General features: G+C 47.0%; 2 protein-coding genes across 4 annotated transcripts in view; one reads left to right on the forward strand and one right to left on the reverse strand.

Annotated features, from left to right (window-relative positions):
- Positions 1–7,642, reverse strand: part of LOC135908990 (aminopeptidase NAALADL1-like) — a 78,618-nt gene extending 70,976 nt beyond the window's left edge. Inside the window, exons 1-2 of one of the 3 annotated variants that reach the window (XM_065440854.1) lie at positions 7,471–7,642; positions 7,093–7,168 (exon numbers count right to left, since the gene is read on the reverse strand). In XM_065440854.1, the coding sequence (XP_065296926.1) occupies positions 7,093–7,124 (32 nt within the window). In that variant the 5' untranslated portion in view covers positions 7,125–7,168; positions 7,471–7,642. Of the gene's footprint in view, positions 1–7,092; positions 7,169–7,433 lie in introns of all 3 variants that reach the window. The other 2 variants (XM_065440853.1, XM_065440855.1) reach the window with 2 other exon arrangements.
- LOC135908991 (membrane metallo-endopeptidase-like 1) overlaps positions 1–13,997 on the forward strand; it is a 45,117-nt gene that overhangs the window by 18,919 nt on the left and 12,201 nt on the right. The window lies entirely within an intron of this gene.

Here is a 13,997-nt window from a genome sequence, read left to right on the forward strand (position 1 = left end):
CGCTATGCGAATTGTATAGTACTTTCTGGAAGCCATGCGGCACCAGCGATCACACTGGAACCTTTGACGAGTCATGTATAAACGCCGGCTCGCTTGATCCGCAGATCAGATTTTCGACCATTACCGACTCTGCTACATGTCTCTCTCAAATTCTTTGATTCAAAATATCGCGAAATGGAAACACGTATAGAGCTGCGCTCAAATTTCGCATTAGGGAGTATCGTAATCGTCGGATAATTTTTTTGTGGGTTCAGTCTGAACCCGTTCTCATCAGCCCATTTGGAGACATTGTTAAGACCAAGCTGGACCTGTCGCTCACAGATTGCGAGAGAATTTGATTGAAAACCTATCTGCACATCATCAACATATGTTGAATAGAAGATGTTACATGGCATGTGTAGACGAAGAGAATTCATTTTTACTATAAAGAGCGTGCAGCTGAGCACTCCGCCCTGCGGCACTCCAGTTTCCTGCATAAATTTCTGTGACAGAATGTTGCCCACCCGAACACGGAATGTGCGATTAGACAGATAACTTTCGATAATACTGAACATATTACCCTGTATACCTAACTGTGAGAGGTCTCTCAGTATCCCAAACCGCCACGTAGTGTCATATGCTTTCTCCATATCTAAGAATACTGATACGAAAAACTGCTTATGCACAAAAGCTTCACGGATACGTGCCTCGATACGTATGAGATGGTCATTGGTGGATCGACCCTCCCGAAACCCACACTGGTATGGGTCGAGTAATTTGTTTGATTCGAGGAAGTGTAATAGGCGACAGTTAGTCATTTTTTCGAAAACGTTGCAGAGGCAACTTGTTAATGCTATTGGTTTGTAACTTGATACAGAGGAAGGATCCTTTCCGTGTTTTAGAATTGGAATTACAGTAGCCTCCTTCCAAACAGAGGGGATCTCGCCCGAAAACCATATAACGTTGCAAAGATACAGGAGGGTCTTTTGTGTATCGGAGGGTAGTTGTTTCAACATCTCATATATTACGCGGTCTGAGCCTGGGGCGGATGTATTACAATCATTCAGTGCTGCCTGCAGTTCTGCTATGGAGAATGGTTCGTTATACGCCACACTTTTATCACATTTTTTTTGTAACTTTTGCTGTTCTATTCGCGTTCTGTACTTTAGGAAGGTTTCGGAGTAGTGCGAAGAGCTCGATATGTATTCAAAATGTGCGCCGAGAAAGTTGGCTTGATCTTCCAGGCTTTCTCCATAGCTATTTACTAGAGGCAGGGAATATGTTTGTTGCCCATTGACTTTTTTCACTCTATTCCATACTTTGCTCTCATCTGTGTACGAGTTGATGCTTGCTATATACTTCGCCCAACTCTCTCGTCTTGCTTGTCGGCGCGTTCTCCTCGCCTGCGATTTGATATGTTTAAAGTTTTCCAGGTTTTCTGCTGTTGGAGAATCGCGAAGCATCGCCCACGCTTTGTTCTGGTCCCTCCGTGCTTGCCTACATGCATCGTTCCACCAGGGAACACGCCGTTTGGAACCCATGCCGCTCGCTTCAGTAATACATTTACATGCGGCATCAAGTATAAAAGCTGTAAAATATGCAACAGCGTCATCTAAGGTTATACCAGACATCTCAGACCAGGTCATGTGTGTAAGAGTTCGGTACCGTTCCCAATCGGCTGTGTCAATCTTCCACCGAGGGACCTGCGGGGGAGTTGATCTTGTTTCGGCGTAGTTAGGATTATTGGGAAGTGGTCACTTCCATACGGGTTGTTAAGCACATGCCATTTAAAATAGGGTAAAAGTGTCGGCGATAAAATGCTAAGATCTATGGCAGAAAATGACTTGTTAGCCAGGTTAAAATACGTAGGCTCCTTTGTATTCAAGAGGCATGCTCCAGAAGAGAAAAGCATCTGTTCAATGACGCGACCTCGCGCATCACAGCGTGGATCGCCCCACAAACAACTGTGTGCATTAAAATCACCGAGAATCATATAGGGTTCTGGGAGCTCATCTATTATTGATTCTAAATCGCGTCTGTGAAACTGATAATGTGGTGGTATGTACAAAGAGCAGATGGTAATGAGTTTATTTAAAAGTATGGCTCGAACGGCCACGGCCTCAAGGGTCGTTTGGAGCTTTAAATACTGACACGCCACACTTTTGTCAGCAATAATGGCTACACCGCCAGATGATGCGACAGCATCCTCGCGGTCTTTGCGAAATGTAACATACTTTCGGAGAAAGTGTGTGTGTGTATAGATTTTAAGTGTGTTTCCTGTAAACACAGCACTTTTGGATTATGTTTATGGATGAGTTCTTGCAAATCATCAAGGTTTCTAAGGAGACCTCTGATGTTCCATTGAATAATTTGTGTATCCATATTAAAAGTAACTTAGTGCTGTATGTACGGAAATGGAAAATATGTCTTAGATTACAGAGCTCTTTCGAGGCCCTGTAATCGAAGTTTTGCCCTTTCTGGAGCGTTCGAGCGAGCCTCGCCGCTCCTTAGGCGCTTGGCGCGCCGTGGGGACAGGTGAAGTGTCCATTGCCTCTTGCGGGGCGCCGGACACATGCTCTGGCGAGCGAGAAGTTTTCTGTGAGGGTCCTGCCTCAGAAGGCAAGAGCCCTGCGCCCACCAGCCCAGGGGTCGGTGGGGCTCCCTGAGGGATCTGGCTGCGCCGGCTGTTGCCAGCGCTGGATGGGGCCGGGGAGGTTGGGGCAGCCTCGGCTGCGCCCACCTTCCGGGTCGATGGCCCCGCCTGCTGTGTTGGCGTAGCAGCGTTAGCTGCAGCCGCCGAGGGGGCGGATGGCGTCACTGCCGCCTCACTGGGTGTGGGTCGGACAGCCGCCGGAAGCCGTTGTGGCGCTGCCCCCTGACGCGCCACTTTGGCAAATGTGTTCTTAGGCAGGTATCCCACCCGTCTACGTGCCTCCTTGAATGATATATTTTCTTTCACTTTGATCGTGACAATTTCTTTTTCTTTTTTCCAAGATGGGCACGACCGCGAGTACGCGGCGTGCTCTCCATCACAGTTTACACAATGCAAGGAGTTCGCGCAAGCTTCAGACGTGTGTTCATGGGCACTGCATTTTGCACATGTTTGGCGGCCTCGGCAGCTCTGCGAGCTGTGGCCAAAACGTTGGCATTTGAAATACCTCAGGGGATTTGGCACATACGGTCTTACTCGGAGCTTGATGTACCCGGCCTCGATTGACTCGGGCAGGACACTTGAGTTGAAGGTGAGTATTAAGTGTTTGGTCGCAATTTCTTTACCATCTCGCCTCATCTTGATTCTTTTGACATTTATAACAATTCTGTTCACTGAAGCCCTCCAAGAGTTCAGCCTCAGAGAGCTCCAGCAAATCATCGTCCGAGACAACGCCGCAGGTGGTATTCATCGTACGGTGCGGGGTTACTACGATTTGGGTCTCCCCAAATGATACTAGTTTAGGCAGTTTTTCAAATTGTTTCTGATCGCGGAGCTCCAAGAGGAGGTCACCGCTAGCCATCCTCGACGCCTTATAGCCTGGGCCAAGAACTTCGGTAAGGGACTTCGATACAAGGAATGGGGAAATTGTTCGCACAGGTTTAGCTGATTTTTCAGAATGGATGACGTGGAAACGAAGGAAAGATTCTTTCTGCCGACCAAAAAATTTGAATACTTCATCGGTGCGCCCTCTTTTCTGAGGGCGATCAGGGAGTGGGGGGAAGGAGTTAGCCATAAGATATGTGAGATTTCGGCAGTAACGCCAGCCACCAACCGTGGAGTCCTACAAGGGGACGCTGCAGGACCTGTGAAACACGGCCTGCAAACGCCAGCTGTACATTACCACTATAACCAAATATGAAATAACCAAGGTTGGCTATCCACACAAGGTTAACCCTTGCTGCCTGGAAAAATTGGAAGTAAAAGAAAACCAGAAGACAGGAGAGGTGGAAAGTGAGGGAAAGACGAAGGTAATAGGGAGAGAGAGACAGGAAAAGGCAACTACCGATTTTCCCCGGGTGGGTCAGTCAGGGGGTGCCGTCTACGTGAAGCAGAGGCCAAAGAGGTGTGTTGCCTCCGCCGGGTGGCCTTAAAGGTCCGAACACCCGGCATCGGCTCAACCTCCAGGATCCCTCTTTCCCCGGACACGGCTAGGCCGCGCACGGTTAGACGCGGGTGGGTCCAACCCTCGTGTGCTCGGGTACGTGGTGTCGCAACACACCAAACGCCTGCTGACGCAGACGCCCCTGCGGGGGTAATTCCCTAAGAAATGAAATACATTGGCTTCAAATATTGAATGCGATTCAACCTCTATTTCATGTCGATCAAACTTTGTCGCTACAGCACGGCTATGAGAATAACTTACAGGTTTCATACACTCTATTCTCGCACCCAACATATCCAAGAAGACAATGCTTTTCGTGGAGTTGAAATAGACGTTGAATCGCCTTCCAACTTTTCTTTAAACTGCATCATGGCGCATGCGTATCATTATATTCGAAATGAAGTCAGAGCGGCTGGGCTTTAGCTTAAAAATATACTGCCACGAACTGCAACCTACTGCTGACGCACACCGGCTCCTCGGTCTTCACTGGTGACTTCAACGTGCATCGCCAGTTATGAAGCACCAAGATTAGCTTCAGACAGCAGAATGACGACAGCCTAACGTATCGACGGAGCACTTGCTTTGGCTTGACTGATTTCCACGCGCTTTGCTGCGTGCACGGACAGTGTGCTCTCTATCCTGCTTTCCTCTTTCTATTTCCCCTTTCCCTTCCCCCAATGTAGGGTAGCAAACCGGACGCTCGTCTGGTTGACCTCCCTGCCTTTCCTCTCTGCTATCTCTCTTGCACTATGTCCGGCATCGATCGACGAAAGAAGCTAGAAATAGAAAGAGACATACCAAAACCGAAAATTGGTGGTAACTCGCCAAAGAAGGCATTGTTCAATGTAACTCATATTTGAGGCTAGTCGTGTACAGGGCTCCAGTGAAAACTTTGTTTTCTTGTTGGGCAAAACAATAGAAAGAGCAGAGCGTGCCCGGATGTCTATTATAGCTTAGGATGTACTGGAGTTCTTGCGCAAAAATAGCAAATGGGCTGAAGCAAGTACATACACAGAAAGCCGAAGATAGAAAAGGCAAGCCTTGTGTCACCATGTCTTACGTACATACCGCATCACACCGGCTTAAAAAGGCTGCCGGGAGCTACGGCGTCCGGGTAGTCTTTTCGGCACCGCGAACGACAAAAGAAATGCGCTCAAGATGCACGTGCGCCAAGTCACATGCACTACGCTAGGTGCAGTGCACGGCGAGATGTGACAGCGTTTGCACCTATATCGCACCTCTATAGCACCTGTATTATCGCAGTCCTATGAAAAATTGGTTCGTACTGCAGCTTGCGCAGTGCGAATCTGTTTTTGATAAGACGGCGATAATACACGTCAAGCAGCCAAACACAAACAGAAATTATCGAAAATTAGAATATTAAGATGGCGCCCCATGGATCCTGTGTCAGTGCACCTGTTTGCATCGATCCTATAAAAAAAATAGAAAAAGAAGAAAAAGATTAGACTGATTGGCGACGATCGGTGGCGTCGGTAGGCCTGGAAGGGTATTTGTGCGCATGCGAGGTGGACTACGTACATATTATCGTTTCTTTTCTGAAATACAAAAAACTTAATAGTTCGCGATCGGCGTCTTCCGTGTTTGTACTCTCTTCAGTCTGTCCATTCGTTATTCTATCGCAAGAACTCTGTTATGTTTAACCAATTGGCCAACTGCCGAATTTCCCTTGTTTCCTATGTGATTATGGGTATCCTCTGGAAACTAAGGGTGAACGCTTTTGGCATATGGGGCGATCATTTTTAGCCTTTCCGGAATTATAAAGATCGTCTGGTGCAGACAACATAATTCAAGTCCTTGAGCTGGTTTATTCTGACAAGCAGGCATTACTTGCGCGAGAAATTGCAATATATGTACACATAATTAACATAGGTCCACTGATCACCTCCTTAATTTATCACTTGATGGCACATATTGCAATTTACGAAGTGTAGCCGGTGAGCTTGCATGGCGATATACACTGGTAAATAATTTTCCGAATGAGACCAGTTTGGAGATACGCGCCATCAAACTCGCCGTGAAAACGCACTTTTGTTCTACTGACTCGTTTACCAAGGTATTTAATGCACTAAAACACAAAAGTAACTGGAACGCCCATGTATTCCGTCCCACATTTTCACAAATAATCTCTCCAAACTGCTGTCATGCCGGAAATTCATTTCAAGTGGATACGTCTTGTAATTTCACTGGCTACATTTCTTAAATTGCAATATGCGCCGTAAAGTAGTTAGTTGTGAAGGTAATTAGTGAATTTGTCTTAATTAGTTGAACACGTGTTTTGATTTCTCGGCCTAGTAATGTCCGACTGTTCGAACACTTCAGCTGAAGGATACGAATTATGCCACCTGCTATAGGCAAGGCGGCCTAAAAGAATTCCGGAAAACTGAAAATTATCATCCGATAACATGATGAAGGATATGGGATAAAATCTGCGCTGATGCTACAGGGCCGCTCTTTATCAGGTAATTTTTTTTCCTGTCGTTAGTTTAGCACGAAGCGCTGTTATTGCGTGCGCAAGGGAAGAACTGAATTTACAAACTCCTAAGACTACAGAGTGCACTTTAATATTTCCCTGTCGTTAGCACTGATATTATTCTTCTTTACAGTGGTACATTTCTTTGCTTACCGTGCACGGTTTAATGGCATAATAATTTATACAATCATCACCCACACAAGTCTGCAAATTTCTATGGGACTTTATGCGAGTTCGTCCATCGCGTTTAACATGGTTAGCACTCGCAACGAAGATTCCACAAGTAGTAACGATACCACGATATTCGCTATATAACTGGAGCTATGTCTTTTTGTCTGCTTTTTATACTGCTTTGTTTATTCATAGAATATTAGGCGGGTGAGGGGGCCACTGCCGTACCGATGGAAACTGTTCACGTTGATCATTGCACTTTATGCAGTAAGAAACTTCTCACTTGCTACACGTGTATCAAAGCTGCGCATCTCTGTTTTAACAGGCACACGTTTCAGCTCTTCGGCGAGAACTTACTTGTCCGTCGTCGACTTCTTAGCGTCAGTCATGGTTCGTTGATCCGGCCGTCGACTTGTTCAGATCATGGGAGGAGCTGCACAGAATCAGAGCCGAACAACAAAAATTGTGACGTGAAAAATTGTGTCAGGCCACACTGTGTTCGTGCATTTTCTCACATATGTCACCAACAATAACGGTAACAAGCTTGCGTTTATGTTCCGATGCTCAAACACTGTACTTCAGCTGTACATTTCACCGTTTCTTTAGAGGCCCTCCTTGGGACGGCCAAACTGGCCGTTGTGTGGATAACCGATTGCGAGAGCATACGAATCGTCAGCCAAGCATCTAAGTAACGAAACCTGTACTTGAAACAAAAAATGCCGCCACTGGGTCGACCATTTCACTCCGAAGCTCCGCCGCAAACAGCCGTCTCGATGCCGTTCCTCGGAATGTAAGGCCGGTTAGCTGTTCGTCCGGGCGCTCGCTTTCATCACGATGTTGGAACGACGAGCTTCGTGAGAGGAGTGTTTGCAGTAGTCCTGCCGATGGCAACCTGCGCTCTCGTCGCCTGCTGGACAAACAGTAATTGAGGTGTTGTAAAAAGACGTTGGCGCGAAAGATAACGGCGGGTCGTTCAGATAAGAATGACGGCTATTTCCACCTAGCTTTGTGCGGAATGAGGCGGCGTAAGCGATGCCGCAATGATAGCACGCAGATCAAGCAGGAAGCGAATAGCATTATATGAGGAAAAACTTCCAAATATCCACGTTTGGCATTAACATGCACTGCATGCAGAACCGGTACACCGACGCCTTCGTCTCGAAAAGGTCATCAATTTTCCGACTGTTCAACCTCTGAAGGCGCCTTCGCACGGCCGACCAAATCGCTGGTTCAGTCAGCCGGATTGAGCACAAAGTAGTTCATCGGCACGGAATCTTGACGTGCAGGTAGCCACTGCATAGGTTCTAGAGGCCCGATTCGCGCCTTTAAATCTTGCCGCGCCATATCCAGGACCGAGCAGCATTCTTGTCCCTCGTTTGAATTCAGCTCGGTGTGCCATAATGGATGGTGACCACTGATCGGTTTAAATAGCAAATACGGGTCCTATATTTAATCGATTACTGTAATGCGGGCGCCTACGGCTTCCGTGGTTTCCATAAGCTTGCTTGCGATGTTGTATGTGCTTCCGTGTTTTCAATACCTGTATGTAGGCTGATCGACAGCACATAACTACGATATAGTAGGGCGTAGATGATGCTTCACACGTTCGAACTTCTACAGCCTTGCAGTCGGCAACGGATCCGAGATAGAGAAAATACTGCACGATTTTCGGCCTCGCTGTCAGAACGCTGTGTGCAACGAAGTAAAACCTGCCCAGTTTATAAGCTAACTAGCCACTGCTCAATTGGTTATCGGTGCATGTTATAAGATGCTAAATCCTTGCAATAGCATGATGAAGATAATATCCGAGTTTCTAAAGCACAAGGATCAGATTTGGCAAAGGAGCGTCATGACAAACGAATGAAATTAATGCAATGTTAAAAACATCACTGTGGCGTCAGATTTATGGTAATAATATATGGACATTATTAAATATGTAATAGTTAAAGCAGAACAGAAACAGTGACAGGCAATGAAATGTCATTCAGTGGTGTAAGATATATGCAAAATAGAACCTTTCAATTGCTATAGAAAAGGTATAAGCTATTTTCATTTCACGCGGTATTTAGTGAAAAATGCCACGTGAAAAATGGTTTCAGACCACACTGTGCTCATTTTTACACCATAGTGCTGCACAAGACCTTCGCCGTGTAATGGTAAGTTCTGCTGACGGCACTCGTGGCGCTTTCAGTGCACTCGTGCGGCGGAGCGCGTTCGTCTGAGCGGCATCCGTGCGTTAGCGCGCGTTGGTCTGGCTCGAGCACGACGCCCGGTTGCACAGTGCGCCCCACCGTGCAACCGCGCTGGAGCGGGGTGCGATCCCATCGTGCCGCATGCGGCAGCAGGTGGCGCGAGCAGACGATACAGCTAGCTCCCGATCGGCTTTGACTATTGTTTACGCTCGGCAGCTGAAAACATCAAACAAATATGTATGTGGAATCTCGCATGCGGCGGCCTTTTTAATTGTGAAGGCCGGCAGCTCATCACCAGCAGCTCATCATAGAGCGAAGATGAGGAGCTCATGTAGATTATCCACAAGCACAGCTACATTGCACCGGCGACAATGAACAACTTCGTGCATGATGTTGTTTCATCCTACAACGATGAAGAGGTATCTCCGATTTTGACGAGAATCACGTGTTCGCAATGTATAGAAGCTTGAGGGAGTTTTTTCTTGCTGGTCTCTTTCCTAGTTTCGAAAGCACTTTCATATTAGCAGAAGTACACACGACACACCACACAGTTTGAGGCCTCTGTTCGATACTTAAAAAAATTGTTCTCATGAAGGAACGCCACAGGTAATTGCACGAAACGCATGTTGGCATTTCCGTGGCAAGAAGGCTCTGAAACCAACTTTATTTTGTATCCAAGGGCAAGTTTTCTAACGATATTCTCATTAATATTGCGCTTATTGGTTTCATGATACGTGATATGTTTTTTCCAGGTACGTTGGTAACAAAGCCAGCTTCAGGTAGGCGGCCATGCTCGTTGACATGGCTAAAAGCGCACTGCGCACAGTAGTGGACAGAGTTGGGAATTTTTTGGAGGTGGTCAATATCACGTACATCAGGATGCAGCGTGTGGAAAAGGCGAAGGCACAAGCAAGCCCTGTATTTGAGTCGGTATGAGTACACGCACGCGTGGAATGACGCACGGTCGTTCACACAGGCATTAAAGGAAACTGCACCTGCCTGGCCCATATCCTGATGCACTGAATACAAGTGAGTGTAACTAAAAATCACGGCAGGACGTACACATCGTCACAAGGATGGCATAGCGCGTGAACAGACGACAATGCGCTCCGTCACCATTGTACGTGTGATGTGTCATCTCGTAGTCCTTATAGTCTTGTACTCAGTGCATCACTAGGTGGACGAGCATTAACTTTCCCGATTTATTTCTGCACGCAATATCTCATACATAACCGAAGTGCATGGCGGTCGCGACAGCATTCGATAAACTGCATGCCATCAGCGAGGTGCAGAGAGCGCTGTCGAAAAACAGAATTGTTAACGAAATCCTTTTGAGAAACTACTTAAATATATCAAAAGAACAATTGGCTGCCGCTAGTGTTAGCATCTCCTTTAATTCTGCAATTTGTGCTAGAATACTGTGAATATGTGCTCACAGAACATCCCCTAATGTTCTGGGAGCAGTGCACGAAACCCACATCAATAAAAGGTGTCCTTAAAACAAGGTTAAATTGTCTTTCGAGGAAAGGCATGACCAGGCGATATACGCTCTGCAGGGCACATGTAACGCTAATAGAATGTTCACGGATGTATCATGTGGGTAAACTGGAAGGTGCCATGACGCCAGCATGTCTTACAAGTCTTTCTTAAGCGGAAACTTGCCCGCGGTTTGCGAAGTGGGGCGCTTTCATTTGATTGGGGAAGCCGCAGACCCGTTTGGGGAGTTCCGTTTGACGCCTTTCCGCTATAAAGTTGAGTCGCACACGTGTATAGAATACGGTGTCAGAATTTTGAAAAGACAGATTTCAGCAGCTGGTCCACTGAATTGTCACACCACCCAAATGGCTACGAAATTCATAATTGCGTGCTATGGGCTTGATAATGAGTATATCATTAACGGGGAGCCAGATTTTGATGATGGTCAGGAGCCGGCAACTGACAACGGGCGTCACAGTCAAAACACACGCGGCGAGACCGGAAAGCTCCGAGTACTGCGGAAGCAAAGTAAAATATTTCATGTTCCAAGGCTTCTTGAATATTTTGAATGAATTCTCTAGACGTCTACCTCTAGTCGCTTTAAGAAAACAAGTCCCTGATGAAGGCTAACGTTTTTGGCTGCCTTCGCCCCTTAGCCTCCCCTCTGTCCTTATCGGTCTTCTACAAAAATGGGAGGACGCTTAAGCTTCTCCTTCAAGAGTGGAACGCGATAGCGTTATCACATCCCGTTCGCACCGCTCATTCATTTGCTCGGCATGCTCTCGAGTCACACAAAAACGAAACGTGCGCCTGAGCAAGCGGAACGAACCAAAGAACTTGGTGTCTCGGAGGGAAAACAATCTACGTGAGCCAAACGTCGTGATCGGCACGGACAGCCGGGCCGCGACGCGCCATGAAGGCCGACGCGATCATGGAGCTGACGCCTCTATGGGATCGTCCGCTATCTCGATTGGGAGCACCACACAGACGCGTGACTCCTCGCCAGCAGCACGGCACACATCGCCGGGGACGCTTTCCCAGCAGACGCGATACGGCGCAGCGATCACGTCAGAGGCGTCCCGCATCGGACGCTGCATCTAGGAATCAAGCTGTGAGCGGAAAAGTGAGCCGCGTCGCCTAAACACGAGGGTTCAAGCGACGCACGCTGGAAGTTGGAAGGGGAGAGAACGAGAAAACTTATTAAACGCAAGGGGGATCCTCGCACCGGTCCCCGCACGACCCCAATGCTCTCAAACGTGACGAAGGGGAGAAGCGGGCGAGTGGCACGCCACCTGTCGGGGCAGCGCCGTACATCGCGAGGAGGGGATCGTCTGTGTTTGCCGCAAGATGGCTCTGCGTGTGCGCCAAGCGCAGAAGAAATGTAGCGGAAACGTACTTCGACCCTCGTTTAACTGCGCCTTCTGTAATTTACATGCTCATAATTACCGATATACACCGCTGTATAACTTTCTATGGCACGTTTCTAGGCAACACCGCATTTACTAGAGGCGCTTTTGTCGCGCTTTGTACCATGGAACTCATCGATCAGTGGTAGCGTCTCCGTGTCACACTCCGGAGACCCTGGTTCGATTCCCGCCCAGTCGATCTTGCAAGTGGTTTTTATTTATTAATTGCCTTCCGGGATTTCTCGCTCAAGGCCAACGCCATCGACGCCGACTTTTCTGCCGCAAGAGCTCCTTAAGAGGAAGCTTTAGCTCGCGTTCTCCTATCTAAATACATGTAAAAGGAGAAATCGTTTTTATCGGCAACCACTGCACCACATTTGACGAGGTTTGCTGCACTTAAAAGAAAAACGTTATATCTAATAACTATTTGTATTGGTCTTTTTATTTGGGTTGTGAATTGTTTAGTAAGATTGATGAAAATCCAACTTTCTCAATAAACGAAACTATCAAGTGTGCAACTCTGTAACACATCAAAGAAAAATGATAATGCAGTTCTGTGAATTGCATCTAGTAGTACATCTAAAGCGAACAAAATTTGCACGTTACACATGAATCTCAAAAAATTTGGTAACATGGAAATACAGCTTTTGCAGAAACATTATAAAAACGTAGCAAATTAACGCAAGATGTGAAATGACATATTCAATTTGTCTGCTTTAATGATCTAATGGATGCCGTTCACAGAACCGCGATATCTTGTCTTGATGCAGAGCTATGAATTTGTAAACTTCATGCTTCTATTTTTTTCAACGGTCGAATACTTGAAAATGATTTTTAACAAGTTTCCTGTGCGGGGGCGCTAGTACCGCCGAGGCTAGATGTTTCTGCTCCTGCATGCCTCGGTACGAACGAACTAAGAAACACACCATGCCCTATAAGTTAGATGCGGTAATCACTGGTTACCATCCCATGCCTTAGTTCTGTTTTCGAAAAGCGCTACCGTGGCATCTCCGCGGTCTCGACGCTACTAATGGCCAGCCTGTGGCTCTCCTTGCTCCATTCTTCGAGATTTCGTTTGAGAAGCGCTACCGTGCGACATTCGGAGTTTCGACGCTACTGACGCCGAGTCAGCGCGCAGGATCGACCGTGCTCCATTCATCAGGACGGCCATATTGTCATCCTGAGGTCATTGGACTCTCTGTGGCCGCACTGATTTCAGATACTGCTTTGCATGTGTTACAGTGCTCTGTCGAACAGTTAACTTTTTTACGTGTGCTTGGTAATTCCTCTTTATCATTAATCTTATTGTGAAAAGAATTTGAGAGCGCAACGCCCATGCACTTTAGCGTTACTAGAGACACGCAGAACATGGCAGACAAGAGCAAAATCTATAAACAGTGCTTCAAAGACTGTAGGCTTAAAGATGATAAGTACAAGGAGTGGCTCATGGCGATATCCGAGGACCCCTACAAGGCTTTCTGCAAATTTCGCTTATGTCCTTTCAAAGGGAAGAAAGTGAGCACCAATAAGCACGCCACGTGTACAAAAGACCTGGCATGTGTGCCACCCAACGGACCTATAATTGACGTCATGCCACGTGTAATGCCAACTCCTGTGCAGCAAGCCGAAGTCATCCTTGCTCTTTTTGTTGTTGAACATTGCGCAATAAATACCGCCGACCGCTTGGGAGAACCTTGCGAGGGGATTTTTCAAGATAGCGAGGTCTAAGATCAAGGCTCACCGCACAACGTGTACTAATTTGATAAAGAGCAAAACGAGAACAAGGTGAGGACTTGGGCCAACATTTCGACATGTGGACTGGTCTTTTTCCGGCCTTCCGCGTATTTTCCCTAATCTCATAAAGAACTTATTTCAGCCGTATTTCAAAGAAAGCGCTGAGGGAAGGTATTGACGAGCGAAAGTACACCATTCTGATCGGTGAGTCGACCGATATGAATGTCGTCAAGGTCCTATGCATCGTCATCGCAGGTTCATCCCTGTAAAAGGGTGATATTGTTTCGACATTCCTTACCAAACATGAAGTCGAACAGTGCTATGCTCAAGGCATCGCCTCAGCGCTTTTATAAAGATAGCGGACTAAAGGTTTGAATCCCAAAAACATTGTTGGCATTAGAATAGACAATGCAAGCGTCAGTATGGCGTGAATAGTGGCGTCTGCACTCGACTA

Source organism: Dermacentor albipictus, chromosome 2 (genome assembly GCF_038994185.2).
Source record: "Dermacentor albipictus isolate Rhodes 1998 colony chromosome 2, USDA_Dalb.pri_finalv2, whole genome shotgun sequence".
NCBI lineage: Eukaryota > Metazoa > Arthropoda > Arachnida > Ixodida > Ixodidae > Dermacentor > Dermacentor albipictus.